Source organism: Myotis nattereri, assembly GCF_964212035.1.
Source record: "Myotis nattereri genome assembly, chromosome: 13".
Lineage (NCBI taxonomy): Eukaryota > Metazoa > Chordata > Mammalia > Chiroptera > Vespertilionidae > Myotis > Myotis nattereri.
Genome location: NC_138088.1, coordinates 43,412,462 through 43,424,843, shown reverse-complemented (window position 1 = coordinate 43,424,843; position 12,382 = coordinate 43,412,462). Strand labels below are relative to the sequence as shown.

The 12,382-nt window shown below is 56.0% G+C and overlaps 1 protein-coding gene across 1 annotated transcript; it reads right to left on the bottom strand.

The window, feature by feature from the left end:
- Positions 1–1,919: 1,919 nt before the first annotated feature.
- TLX1 (T cell leukemia homeobox 1) lies at positions 1,920–7,286 on the bottom strand (the record flags this gene model as incomplete). Its single annotated transcript, XM_081104445.1, has 3 exons — positions 1,920–2,142; positions 4,437–4,638; positions 6,722–7,286. The coding sequence occupies 3 exons, from the start codon at positions 7,284–7,286 to the stop codon at positions 1,920–1,922; spliced, it is 990 nt and encodes a 329-aa protein (XP_080960571.1).
- Between the last annotated feature and the right edge of the window lie 5,096 nt (positions 7,287–12,382).

Genomic DNA, 12,382 nt, shown 5'->3' with positions numbered 1-12,382 from the left:
CTTTCCTGACTGGAGTGATTTGGGGCCTTTCTGAAGGTCCCTGAGAAGTCACTTATTCAGATCCCACCTAGGGCAGGCTAGTGCTGTGAGCTGTGAGGTCCCGGTCAGAGGATCCTGGCCCCCTTACTGACTCAGTGTGTCCTAGTTTCTGCAGCTTGCTGGGTAAGGGCCTAGAACTCCAGAACTCTTAGCAGATGTTGGTACCCCCACAATGAATCTGCACACCCTACCTTAGACCCCCCTCATCTTGTCCGCCACCAGAATACAATTACACCCACTCACCCCCAGTCACTGGCAGGGACAATCACCTACAATGATCCCCACTCCACACTCACTCATTTCCCCAAATATTTACATACTGTTACAAATGATGTATACAGTAAAATATATATCTCACACACAATTACATTTACACAATTACAGATGATACACAAACATTCACACATTTAACACAGAAACAGATTCACAAGGAGAAACTAATATGTACTCTCACAAACATTAACACATGATTCATACACAATCACAAATACCGGTGGGTAATCATACAATTATCTCTCAAAGCACAGCTCCATTTAAACATAGTTACACACACACACACACACACACACACACCACAAGTTTGAGTGTATAATGATAGTTTCAATTTGTAACTTAAGCAGAAAGAAGCACACACAATAACTGCGAACTCAAAAAAATAAAATAATTGCAAACACAATTACACACTATTACAAATCAGTGATATTCTGATTGCCCACACCATTCAGAATGCACACACGCAAACACACACACACCTCACACTCCAAGACACGATATCCTCTTGAGCACTAGCTGTCCCAGGAAAGCCTTTCTCTCCCTCCTTACCTCAGCTCTGCCTTCTCTCTGTCTGTCCCCCTTCTTCCTTCCTCTCTCCAGAGCCTGCAGGTCCTGGCCCCCAGATACCCCTCAAGCTCAGGCTCCAGAGCTGCCCAGCTAACACCAAACCCAAGTAGCTGCAGGGTGTTGGGCTCAGCAAGGAGCAGGCAGCCCTAACTCCGGATCCGGAGGGTTTTATTATTTTTTTCACATAAATTACACAAGCACTTTATAAAATGGTTGCACAGAAAACACCTTATAAGTGCATAACTTAAACCCCCCCCTATGAACAGGATCTGGAGAAACAGGCTGAGTTTGTGTGAAAGCCTGCCTGTGAGTACCTGGGTGGGGCTAGGACGTGTGATGGAGGTCTGGCAGGCCAAGTGGCACTGTTACCGCTGTTGTGTGTGGAATGGTGTCTCACAGTGTGGCCACAGCCTCGTGTTTATGCGAAGTGCCATGCTGTTCAGAGTAAGTCTAGGTCAACCTGGCCCAGGACAGATAGTGAGAATCAAAGGTAAGAAAGCTATGGCCCGTGTGGGCGGGACATTCTGCCCTAGATCCCCTGTGTGTGATCTGCCGTGACACCAAGAGGGACGGTGGAATCACCCCTGTGTGGGCCTGTGGGTGTCCTCATCTCTGTGTCTGCCTGTGTGTGTCGGGATGTGATGGTATGTGATGAGGAGTGGGATACAGAGAGAAGGTTCCAACGACAGCCTGTGCTGTCCTCTGGGGACCCCAGAAGCTCTTCTTCTCCCTCTTCCCCCCCACCTCTCAGTCCCACGTTAAAAATCAGATTAAAATAAAATAGATGCAAACGGAGGCGACTCTCAACAGTTTTAGCGGGCGCAGGACCACGTGGGAGTCAGGGCGTGGGTCGCGGGTCCCTGTGCTCTGCACTCCTTTCTTCTTTTCCACGGAAGAGAGCGCAGTTTCGGCAAGCAGGCAGGCCCCGTGGAGGGGCGTGCTCCCCTCCGAGGCCGGGAGGGCGGGAGAGAGTCCTGGCTCTCCGGCCTCAGCATTGACCCCTTGGCTGGGCCGGGGTCTGAGGGGTGGGCTGGGCAGGCTCACTCGCAGGCCGAGGCCACGGACGTGACGCTGGTGATCTTGGTCGAGTCGTCAGACCAGGGCTGCAGGTTCTGCAGGGCGAAGAGCGACGAGTTGTGAACGCAGAGCGGGTCGGCGGGCAGCGGCTGCGCCAGGCTCTTCTGGAAGGCCTCTTGCTGCAGCTGCAGGAGGATGCGGTTCGCCTGCTGCCTCTCGGCCTCGCGCTCCTCCGCGGTCTGCCGCCTGCACGGGGACAAGCTGTTACCCACGCTCCCGAGCGATCCCAGGGAGACCTGAGCGCGCATGGGCGCTGCTGCCTGGGCAGCACCCAGCTCCAGCGTGGGTCCCTCTACGCATCCCCTTATCTTGAAGATCCCGACTCCCACTAAGACTGGTAACCCCAAAAGTAGATGGAACCGAGCTGTAGCAGGGAAGCTGAGGGAAAGTCCGCTAGGAAAGGAGCTGGGGCTCCCTGTCCAGCGCAGCGCCCACACAACAGCCTGGAAGGGCTCAGCCAAGAATAAAATGGCATCTTGCCTGCCCCCCAACCCCCAGGAAGACCAGACACCCCCGTCCCAATCCTGAAGGGCCTCGCCTTCCCCACCAGTCCAGGAGGAGGCAAGGGCTGTGGATGCGAGCTGTCCTGCGCGACCTCTCTCCCCCCTTTTCTCTGCAAACGTGTCCCAGGCCTGGACCTCCTGCGCCGAGCCCTGTGCCCTGTGCCTGCCCGGCCAGCCGGCTTCCTCCGCGGCGTCCAGGGAGGCGATGACTCACTCCATTTAATGCCTCCCCTCCACCCCGTCAACTGAGATCAAACGTCTGTCTCTAAGGTGGACAGACCTAATGGGAGTCCCCGGGGCCTCCAGAAGCAATTTGTAGGCGATCGATGAAGCCGCGCGAAGCCAGCGAGGGGCTCTCCGCGCGACGGACGCCGGCCGGCCTCCCGCGGCTTCTTCTTGCTTTTCTCTCGGTGTCTCTGGCTCTCTCCTTCCCCTTCTTCCCTGCACTTTCAACTGTTCGACTGATTCTCTTCCTTCGGGCTTTTGTCTCTATCTCTTGTTTTCTTTCATCCCCGCCCCTGCCCCGTTGGCTTTCTCAAGATTAAGGGAATTTGTTTGAAACGAAAATGGAGGTTTTTCTCATCCATTGCTTTTCTTTTTCATACCTAAGGCTTCATTAGGCTGCCTGGCTTCCTTTTCTGCCTGGGTGGGGTCTCTAGCTTGCCCCCCCTCTTTGCGTTTTGGTTTCTCGGTTGCCTGTCACTCTTTATCTGTCCCCCACCTGGGGGAGGGTCTTCCCTGGCTCCCTCCCCTCCCCTAGCTACAGCCCTGAGTGCGCCCTGAGAACGCCGGTGTACCCCTCCCCAGCCGGCCTCGCTCCCTCTTCAGCTAGCTTTCCAGCGGTCTGAAGCTGATGCCCCTTCCCCTGCGGCAGGAATGTGGGGAGGGGTGGGGAGGGCAGCAGACTCGAGGGGCAGTGGCTTCCTTTGTGGCCACCACGGGCGGAATCCCGGGCAGATTCCTCGCCTTCATTCAGTAAAAGAGGAAACTCCAATTCCTTCCTCAGGCCCCAGGCCCGCCCGGCCCGGCGCCGCCGCCTTCGCCCAGACTCCTCCGCTCCCCCGAGGCCTGAGCTAGCCAGAAACGCCTGGCAGGCGTGGAACCGAGTGTGCGGGCTAGATGTGCGGGCGGGAGGGTGCAGAGATGCAGGAGGGGGCGGCAGAGAAAGCGCTGGTGTGTGTGCGGAGAGTAAGGCTGCCACGAAGTCAGGGGGACACAAGAAAGAGGGGGAGGGAGGGAGGAAGAGAGAGACAGGGAGGGACAGAGGTCGGTGCATGTATATAGGGGGAAAATTAGTGTAGTGGATGTGTGATGTGAGAAGGGTAACCTCTCTCTCTCTCTCTCTCACACACACACACACACACACACACACACACACACACCCATCTGCTCCTAATTGATCTCGGGTTCTGTGGGACCATCGAAAATCCCGCCACAGCCGGCGCGGATTGATTTTCCCCTTCCAGAGCCGGGAACCCGCGGCGGGAGGAGGGAGTCCGCGGAGCCCAGGCGGCGGTCTGCGGCCCCAGACGCTCTGCAGGAAGCCCGGCTGGGGCGCAGAAACCGGGCGCAGGCCATCCTGCCTCCAGTCTCCGGGATCGAGGGGGTATCTCTGTAAGTGCACGTTTTCGCAAACAAAAGGCCCCGCGGGACTCACTGACCCAGACAACCTGGACTGCAGAGACCGCTCTAACCCGCTGCCTCCTCAAGCAGCGGCCGAGACCAGCGCGCTTACAAAGGCGTTGGGTTGCCGGCCAGAAAGCCAGGAAGCCTTCGATCAGCAGAGCCAGGGCTCGCCAGCCTCATCTCGGTCAGTCGGCAGCGCCTGCCTCCCACTCCCCGAGAGCCTAGCAGGAGCTGCTGGCTCCTCCGAACACGTCGGGAGCCGGGAGCGGAGGGAGTGTGACGTCCCGAGAGGCCCGGAGCCTTGAGCAGCCGAGACCAGCCGCCCGCGCCGCGCCCGCCCCGCGCGCTCACCTCCACTTGGTCCGCCGGTTCTGGAACCAGGTTTTGACCTGAGCGTCAGTCATTTTGAGCGCCTTGGCCAGGGCGGCGCGCTCGGCGGAGGCCAGGTACTTCTGGCGGTGGAAGCGCTTCTCCAGCTCGCAGATCTGCAGGCGCGTGAAGGACGTGCGCGGCTTCTTCTTCTTGGGGGGCGTCCGGTTCTGATAGGGGTGACCTATACGGCGTGTTACAGTGAAGGGTGAGAGGGCCACTGGAGCGGGAGACAGACAGACGGCAGAGGCAAGCGGCAGAGCGTCAGGAGGCGTCCCAGGCCCGACACCCCGCGACTCAGCGAGCATAGCAGCTAGACCCCAAAATCAGAGCCGATCAGGGCCTCAATCCTCCCTTCAGCCCTCAGCTCCAAGCCGGGGCGGAAAGGGACCCCTCCCGCCGCCAAGCTGCAGCCGCTGCTGCCACCATGGAGGCCTCCCCAGCCCTGGGCTTCCACGTGCCCAAACAGACACTATACCACAGCCACCTCCCCAGTCTCCCTGAGGCAGCAGAAGATGGCAGCCCCCACCCCCAGGGCTCCCCACAGCTTCCCACTGCCCCAGGCCTCCAGCCTCAGAGAAGCTGCCCAATAGTAAGAGGCTGGACCCTGCCTGGTCCTGACCTAAGCCTCCATCACACAGCGGTGTACACAGACACATCACATACAACAGTGGCAAGTTACAGATCTACACAACCAAACACGCCAGCACACAGGCACAGGCACTCAGGCAGACACGCACAGGACATGGCAACACAAGGCAGCCATAGACTCCCTCTGAACCTTCCTTAGGCCTGAACGACGAGGAGAGGCGCCGTGGCTCCCCTAGGTGGGCCTCTGTGAGGTACCTTTCAGCAGACCCAGGATTAGTGGGTTCCAGGTTGGGGCTTCCCTCAGAGTCCTGCCCTCATTCCAGCGCTGAGAGAACTTGGGTTGGGGCAGTGGAGCCCCTTGAGTACAGGGCCCTTCCTACAGCCCCAAAGTGGAGTGGCTATTCTGCCTCTATGAATCTTCCCTCCCCTCAAAAAAACTTTTTGCCACAGACCTAGAGTCTGAGCCAAGGTTGGAACAGGAGCAGGGGGGCCTGGGGGGCCCTAGGGTCTCCTGGTCTAGGGTCTAGCTCTAAGCCGCCTACCCCCCTTTCACAGTTGGGCGCTGAAGCCCAAACCCGGCTGGAGTCCCGGCCTGTGCCTCCCTCCTCCTGCTCCAAAGGCCTGTCCGGAACCCAGACTCAACTCGTGGCTGCTTCACTGCTTCCCAGCGGGCGTGGGGGCCTGGCTGGGCGGGAAAATAATACGCTCAGATCCAGGGGATGCCAAGGGAAGCGGGAAGTGAAGCCGGGGAAAGGGCCCGCGCCGAGCCAGGGCTGAGCGCCGACTGCGGAAGCGGGAGCGCAGAGAGCCGGGACTAACGGAGGAAGGCGGGGAGCAGGCAGCGGAGAGGACGGCAGCCGGCGCCGCCGAAAGCGCCATCGTCCCGGGAGTAGTCCTTTGGCGGCCAATCGACCCTGGGCCTGGCCGGTGCATTATTTACGCCGGAGGGCCAGGGGTAGGAGGTGGAGAAGGCCGAGCCCGGACAAAGCCAGGAGTAGGAGGTGGGGGAGAAGGCCGAGCCCGGACAGAACGAAAATGAAGCGGGCGGCTCAGCCTCACGCTGCCACCGACCTGGGCGAAGCCCGCAGTTCGGGAAGAAAGGCCCGCCAGCTCTGCCGCTGGACTCGGACTCGTGGCCCCTGCTGGCCCGCAGCGCAGCAGAACTGGGACTTGGAGTGTGTGTGTGTGTGTGTGTGTGTGTGTGTGTGTGTGGCTGGGGGGTGCGGGGTGGGGGGCGGAGGTGGGGAACCTGTTCTTTCCTTGCGTCTGGTTCTGGGGCTCACCGCCTCCCAAGAGAATGTCGGCCGGGACGGAAGAAACAGTTTGTTCACATCGCACCCCTTCTCTGAGATTCCGGGCCCCAAGTGAGGGCGTAATGTGTCCCGAAGCTACATTCCTCTTCCCTCCCTCTGACCGGGCCCAGGACTCCGCGAGGGGACTCTGGGAGCGCTTCTCAGAGCAGGGGTCCTGCGGGAGAGACGCCGCGGGCCCAGGCTGGGAGCCGGCGATTCCTCGAGCATAGAAAGGTGGCAGGCGGCTAAACGTGGGGGAAGCACCAAGAGTTGCTGAGCGACCGACCCGGCAGGCACAGGGGGCTGCAGGGAGCCATGAGGGGGAAGGGAGAGCGCAGAGCCCGGGCCGCGGCCAGGCCGGGCGCGCGCGGGCCCCGGACTCACCTGTGAACCTGTCCTTTGTGTATCTGCGGTTACTCTCCATCCAGGGGAAGGTGAGGCCGGTGAGGTTGTTGACACCCGGCACGGCGGGCACGGAGGGCACCGTGGGCAAGCCAGTAGCCAGAGGCTGGGGGTGGGCCACCGCTCCAGCTAGTGGTCTGTGCGCGGGCACTCGAATCACTCCCGCAGCGCTCAGCGCCCCTCCGCCGCCGCCGCCGCCGCCTCCCGGGGCCGGGCCGCCCGCCAAGGCCATGTTCACGTTGTAGGAGCCGGCCAGAGGGCCCATGCTGCAGGCACCGCCCCCGCCGCCCGCCGGGCCACCAGGACCGCTCGGGCCGCCTGCGCCGTAGGCCCCCGCGTTCCCGGCCGCCGCCCCGGCCACCGGTCCCCCGCCGCCGTAAGCGTAGGCGCCTCCGACCAAACAGCCAAGGCCGTATTCGCCGTCCTGGAGGCGTGAGTTTGGCCCCATGCAGCCGCCCTGGTCCGGGCTGTTGAGGATCTGGTCGATGCCGAAGCTGATGGGCTCCGCGTGGCCCGGGTGGAGATGGTGCGGACCCAGGTGCTCCATGCCGACCCCCGCCCCGGCCCCGCGGGGGGGGAGGGGGGCCTGGGCGGCGGGGCTCGCTGTTTTTTCTCTCTGGGTGCAGCGCGCAGGGGCGCGAAAGCAGGAGCGCTTCCTGGCCGCGCCGAGACTTGGAGGCGAAGTACGCAGAAGGGCTAAAGTAGGGGGGAGGGGAGGGAGAGAGGGGGCGCCGTGTTCTACTCCTCTCCGGCTGCTCCTTCCCCTCTCCGGCTGCTTGCTCGCTGTTGACTCTGGGACATCAATCACCGGGCGAAAAAGCCCGGTGCGAGGGAGCCTAGCCGTTCCGACCCGGTCTCTCCATTGGCTGTGAGCGGAGAGAAGCGGGGTGAATGACAGCGCGGGGGAGGGGCGGAGACGGGGAGAGGGAGGCCGGGAGCCGAGACAGATGCCGGAGCCAGAGACAGAAGGACGGAGACTGAGGCGCAGAGAAGTAGTTCAGGAAGAGGGGGAACCGAGACTTAAAAGGAGAAAGAGAAAGAGCAGGAGGTGGCCGTTCCCAGAGACTCACAGACAGACGGAGCCCAGGAGGTGGAGGTCAGAGCCCTCTTCCCCGCCAGGCAGGAGCCGCCCCCTAAATTTGAATTGGGCCAACGGGGTCCAGGCCACAGGCCTCTGGGGAGGAGGCGTCCCTTGGCTACTGGAGAATCTTCCCAAGGGCTCAGCTGGGAAACACCTGTCCATCAACCAGAGTATTTACACCAAACGTCAAGCCCAGCTCGTTAGACAGTAGAAGACTGTCTACTCCCAGGTATGGAGCCCAGGTCAGGGAAAGTGAGTTCCGGCTGGGCCTTCTTTGAAACACCCGCCTATATGTTGAAAAAAAATCAACCACCACCCAACTGAGCCTGTTTAAGGAAACTGAGGAAGAGAACACTTCCTGAAAGGCAACCACAGCCAAGGGAGTTCGCTTGAGGCCTGTTGCCATGGTGCCTATGCTTCCAGATACCCCTTTCCTTTAAAATAAACAGATGTCTCAGGAAGCAGTTCCCACAGTATGCGAACGAATTCAATCGGATTGTTTCACCTAGCAACTAGGCCAGGAGTGGCAATGTCAAGCAAGAAACCTTCCGACTGTGGTAAGGGGGAGGGGTTATTTTCTTACTTTTGGAATCTAGGGTCTTAAGGCAGCGGGGGCCTGGGGATGGTGGGACTAAGGTGAGGGAAGTGCATCCAGGACCAGTTTAGGCCTTTGCAAAGTTTTGCCTGCGGCTGACTGGCTTAGAGCCCAGGAGAGGAGGAAACTCCCTTTTCTGCTTCCCCTTTCCCCTCTCCAGGAGGGAAATGTTTGATCCCTCCCAGAAGCCAAAATTGGGAAAGGCATAGGTTGGATAACTTGGGATCTATTTCTGGTCTAGTCTAGATTCAACAGGCCTTCAGAGAGGAGTGTCTCTATCGGGCAAGGTGCTAGAACGTGAAGGCACACATTCTACTTATCAGGTCTTATTGCAATGTAATGTTTGCTTTGGCCTATGACTTCCACTTGAAGAGATCTCCTTGGAGGCAAAAAATGGCTTCCTTATCTCTGTTCTCCCCCCCCCCCCCGCCCCTCCCCCGGGAAGTGTAGCCCCAACCCACAAAATATATTCATTTTGAGTGAATAATGAATGAATTAACCTCCTTATTCAACAAATTTTTTAAGCACCTACTATGTGTCAGGTATGGTTCTTGGCGCTGAGAAAAGAGCAGTGAACAAAACAACGTTTCTGCCCTCATGGAGCTTGCATTCCATAGAGGAGATGTAAAGAAGCAAATACAATAAGCCAGAGGATGATGAGTGTTACGGAGAACACTGTAAACTCTACACTAACTCTTTGAGATGAGTATTAACCCTATTTTACAGACGCAAAGAAACCAAATCTCAGAGAGGCTAAGTGAGGTGATAAGATGGAGGATCTGGATTCTACTTGCTTTCATGGGTTACCCTGAAACCCTGGCTGCTGGTTGGAACAGCATCTCTAAAAGGAACACCTTGTCTAGGCTCCAGGCAAGTGGACAGGGGTCCACGAATATAAAGCCAGATGTGGTTGTTTTCAACACTAAACAGACACCTGAGGAGAGAGTCCCACTCCCTTAACAGCTCTCTCCTCTCCACCCACCCCAATTCAAGTACTACACCTCAAACAGGAGGTTCCATAACTTTCTTTGGAAGTTGTTTGGACCTGAATGTGTCTCTTTCCTGCTTCTGATGTTGAAAGAACTGAAAAAGAAATAGATAAAAGTGTTTTACTGAGAAACTACTATGTGCCAGGCACCACACCGCACTGATCTCATTTAAGACTCATACAACCCTGTGAAGTTAATAGAAACACCTCCATTTTAAAATTATTAAGAAAAAAATGAATCTTCATAAGAGTATTTTTCATAATGAATAATATTATTCATAAAGCAATTTTGACGAATTTTGATGAATAGATAAATAAAATGAGGTATCTCTGTACAAATGACTTTATATTCAGCCATAAAAAGGAATAAAAAGGACATCTTGGTTCATGGTACAACATGGAAGAACCTAGAAAACATTATGCTAAGTGAAGGAAGCCAGGCACAAAAGGCCACATATTATATAATTTTATTTATATGAATCATCCAGAATAGGCAAATCTATAGAGACAGAAAGTAAATTAGTGGTTTCCAGGAGCTGGAAGGTGGGGGGGCGGAGGGGGGGGGAGTTGACTACAAGTAGATAAAAAGTTTCTATTTGCAGTGATGAAAATATTCTGGAGTTAGATGGTTATGGTTGCACAACTTTGTGAATATACTAAAAACCACTGAGTTGTACAATTTAAAGGGTTGAAATTATGTTACATGAATTATATCTCATTTTAAGAAAAACAAAAGCTGAGACTCAGTAAGACGAATGAAGTTGCCCAGAGCCACACAGACAGAAGAGGATTGAGCTGGGGTCCTAAGCTCTGAACGCCTTTCCTGCAGAGGCTGAAACTATGGGGAGAGACCCTTCACATCTGTTGAGGTTGGGTCCCCATTGCTTTGCTCTGTCTTTCTCCTTTTAGTCAAGAAGTCACATTGTGTCTAACAACAGTTCTGCCTGCTGCAATTAAAACCCTGTCTTTCTAGGTTATCCTCAAAACTTCTCCTTGCCACCTCTGGCCCATGCTAGAAACCCCTTGAGTGTTCCTAACACTCTCCCCCTCCTCACTCTCCCCCTCCTAATGCACCTTTCCAGCCCCCATGGCTTTCCAATCCTGCCTGATCCAACCCTCTGGGCATCTGCCTCACTCACCTCTTAAACGCCTCACTTCTGTCACCGGTTGTCCAGGGTAGCTGGGAGGAGACCTCATCCTTGCTGGCCTAGTCTAAGTTTGGCAGAAGTCCCCGCTGCCTAGGGGTCCACTAAGACTGTCAGGATGCTCTTCTCACCAAATTCAACAGCCCAGGGACATCCTGCCTTTCCCTTTCTCACCGCTACCTGGCTGACTGATTTCTTTGGAATTTCCCACCCACCTCTCCTGCTTATCAGAGTCAACTTTTCTCCCAACCTACTTCTGAGCTGCTGGCCTCCCCCCAGCTGGGGTTCTCTGAGTCCAGCTTGACCTCGGCCTTTGCCTTCCAATGGGATAGTGGCTGAGGGCAGGGTGACCCTCTCTGACCCTTCTCTGCTAGGAAGACGAGACAAGAGTGCCAGGGTTTGTTGGCTTCTGGCCCCTGCCATTCCCTGAAGCAGTTTCTTGAGCACAGTGCTGCAGGTTAGGAAGTTTTCTGAAATGGAGGAGACTCAGAGCTCATCTTCTTCGGTGTGGCTTGCGGCTTGCGTTCCATGCCTTGCAGAGTAGCCCTGCTAGGAAAGAGGAGGGAGGAAAAGGAGGCAGGACTGACAAAGAACCGGTGGTGTCCTAGGTTCCTTCCCATCCCATCCTCCAAATGTCCTGTGATGCGGCTTTTGTTGTCTCCATTTTACAGATGAAAAGACCAAGGCACTGAAAACTGAACAGGGACAGAATTGGGCTCAAATGCTGTTTTTCTGATTCCATTCATTACAAGCTGCTTCCTTAGCACCAAACCTGGCGGATGTGGTCCTTGCCTTGCAGGAGTATTGTTGCACACATCTAGGTGAGTTCCAGCCCTGAGGCCACCTGGTAACAACCCCCCTTCCAGCACCAACCCTCCCAGGCGCCCCCACCCCCTCGCCTGCAGAATAAAGAAGTGCTTCCAATTAAAAGAGGAGCAGCTGAGGCTGAGACGGGAGAGTGGGGGTGGGGGGAGAAAAGGGAGGGCTCAGCCACAGGGGAAGCCCCTTTGGATCCCTCATTGCTTCCTTCCCCCTCTGGGAGAGACCCCTGAGCCAGGGGTTGTCCTATAGCTTAAGGGTGTGTATGGTAACTTAATTACTTTGTGTGTGTGGGACTGTGTGTCCATGAAGGGAAGCTGGATGTGCGTGACAGTGAGGGTAGTGTGTTTGTCTTTAAGGAATAACTTTAAAAATTTACCCAAATATGTACCAAGTGTCCATTATGTAATTGTGTTAGGCTGTTGGGACACAACTGCAAACAAGAGGCATGTCCATTGGTAAGATTGGGAGTGGGGGGAATCTGTTTTACAACTGGATTTGCTTGTGTGAAGGATGTGTGTGTGTCAGTGAGAATGTGAGTGGATGTGTGTTTTCTGTAACGGGATGATTGTGTGTCTCTACAGCTATTCCTCTGTAATGGGCCCATACATGATGGTGTGAGGCTGTCCCTTGGCCTGTGTGTGAAAGTGTGAATGTAATAATAATGTGTGTTGCTGATGGTAGGTGTGTATCTGGGGGAGGGGCATCCTATTTTCTAGTGCAGTTGTCAGGGAAATGGCCATATGTGGACGTGTGGGTGTGGGAAGAGAGTGATAGGGTATGCCCAATAGGCATTTAGCAGGAAAGGCATAGAACAGGCTGAGAAATGTGTAAGGGGATGTGTAAAATGAAGCAGTCCATGGTGGGACCATTGAGGTCTGGATCTCAGTACCAAACATGCCCCTTCTGCCTTGCTCACCTGCCTCCATAAAGAGGTAGGAAATTTCTCCTTCCACGAAAGAGGCATGCACAGCTGTGACTTAGGGCCTTAGAGACCCAGTAAAGGGGACCCTAC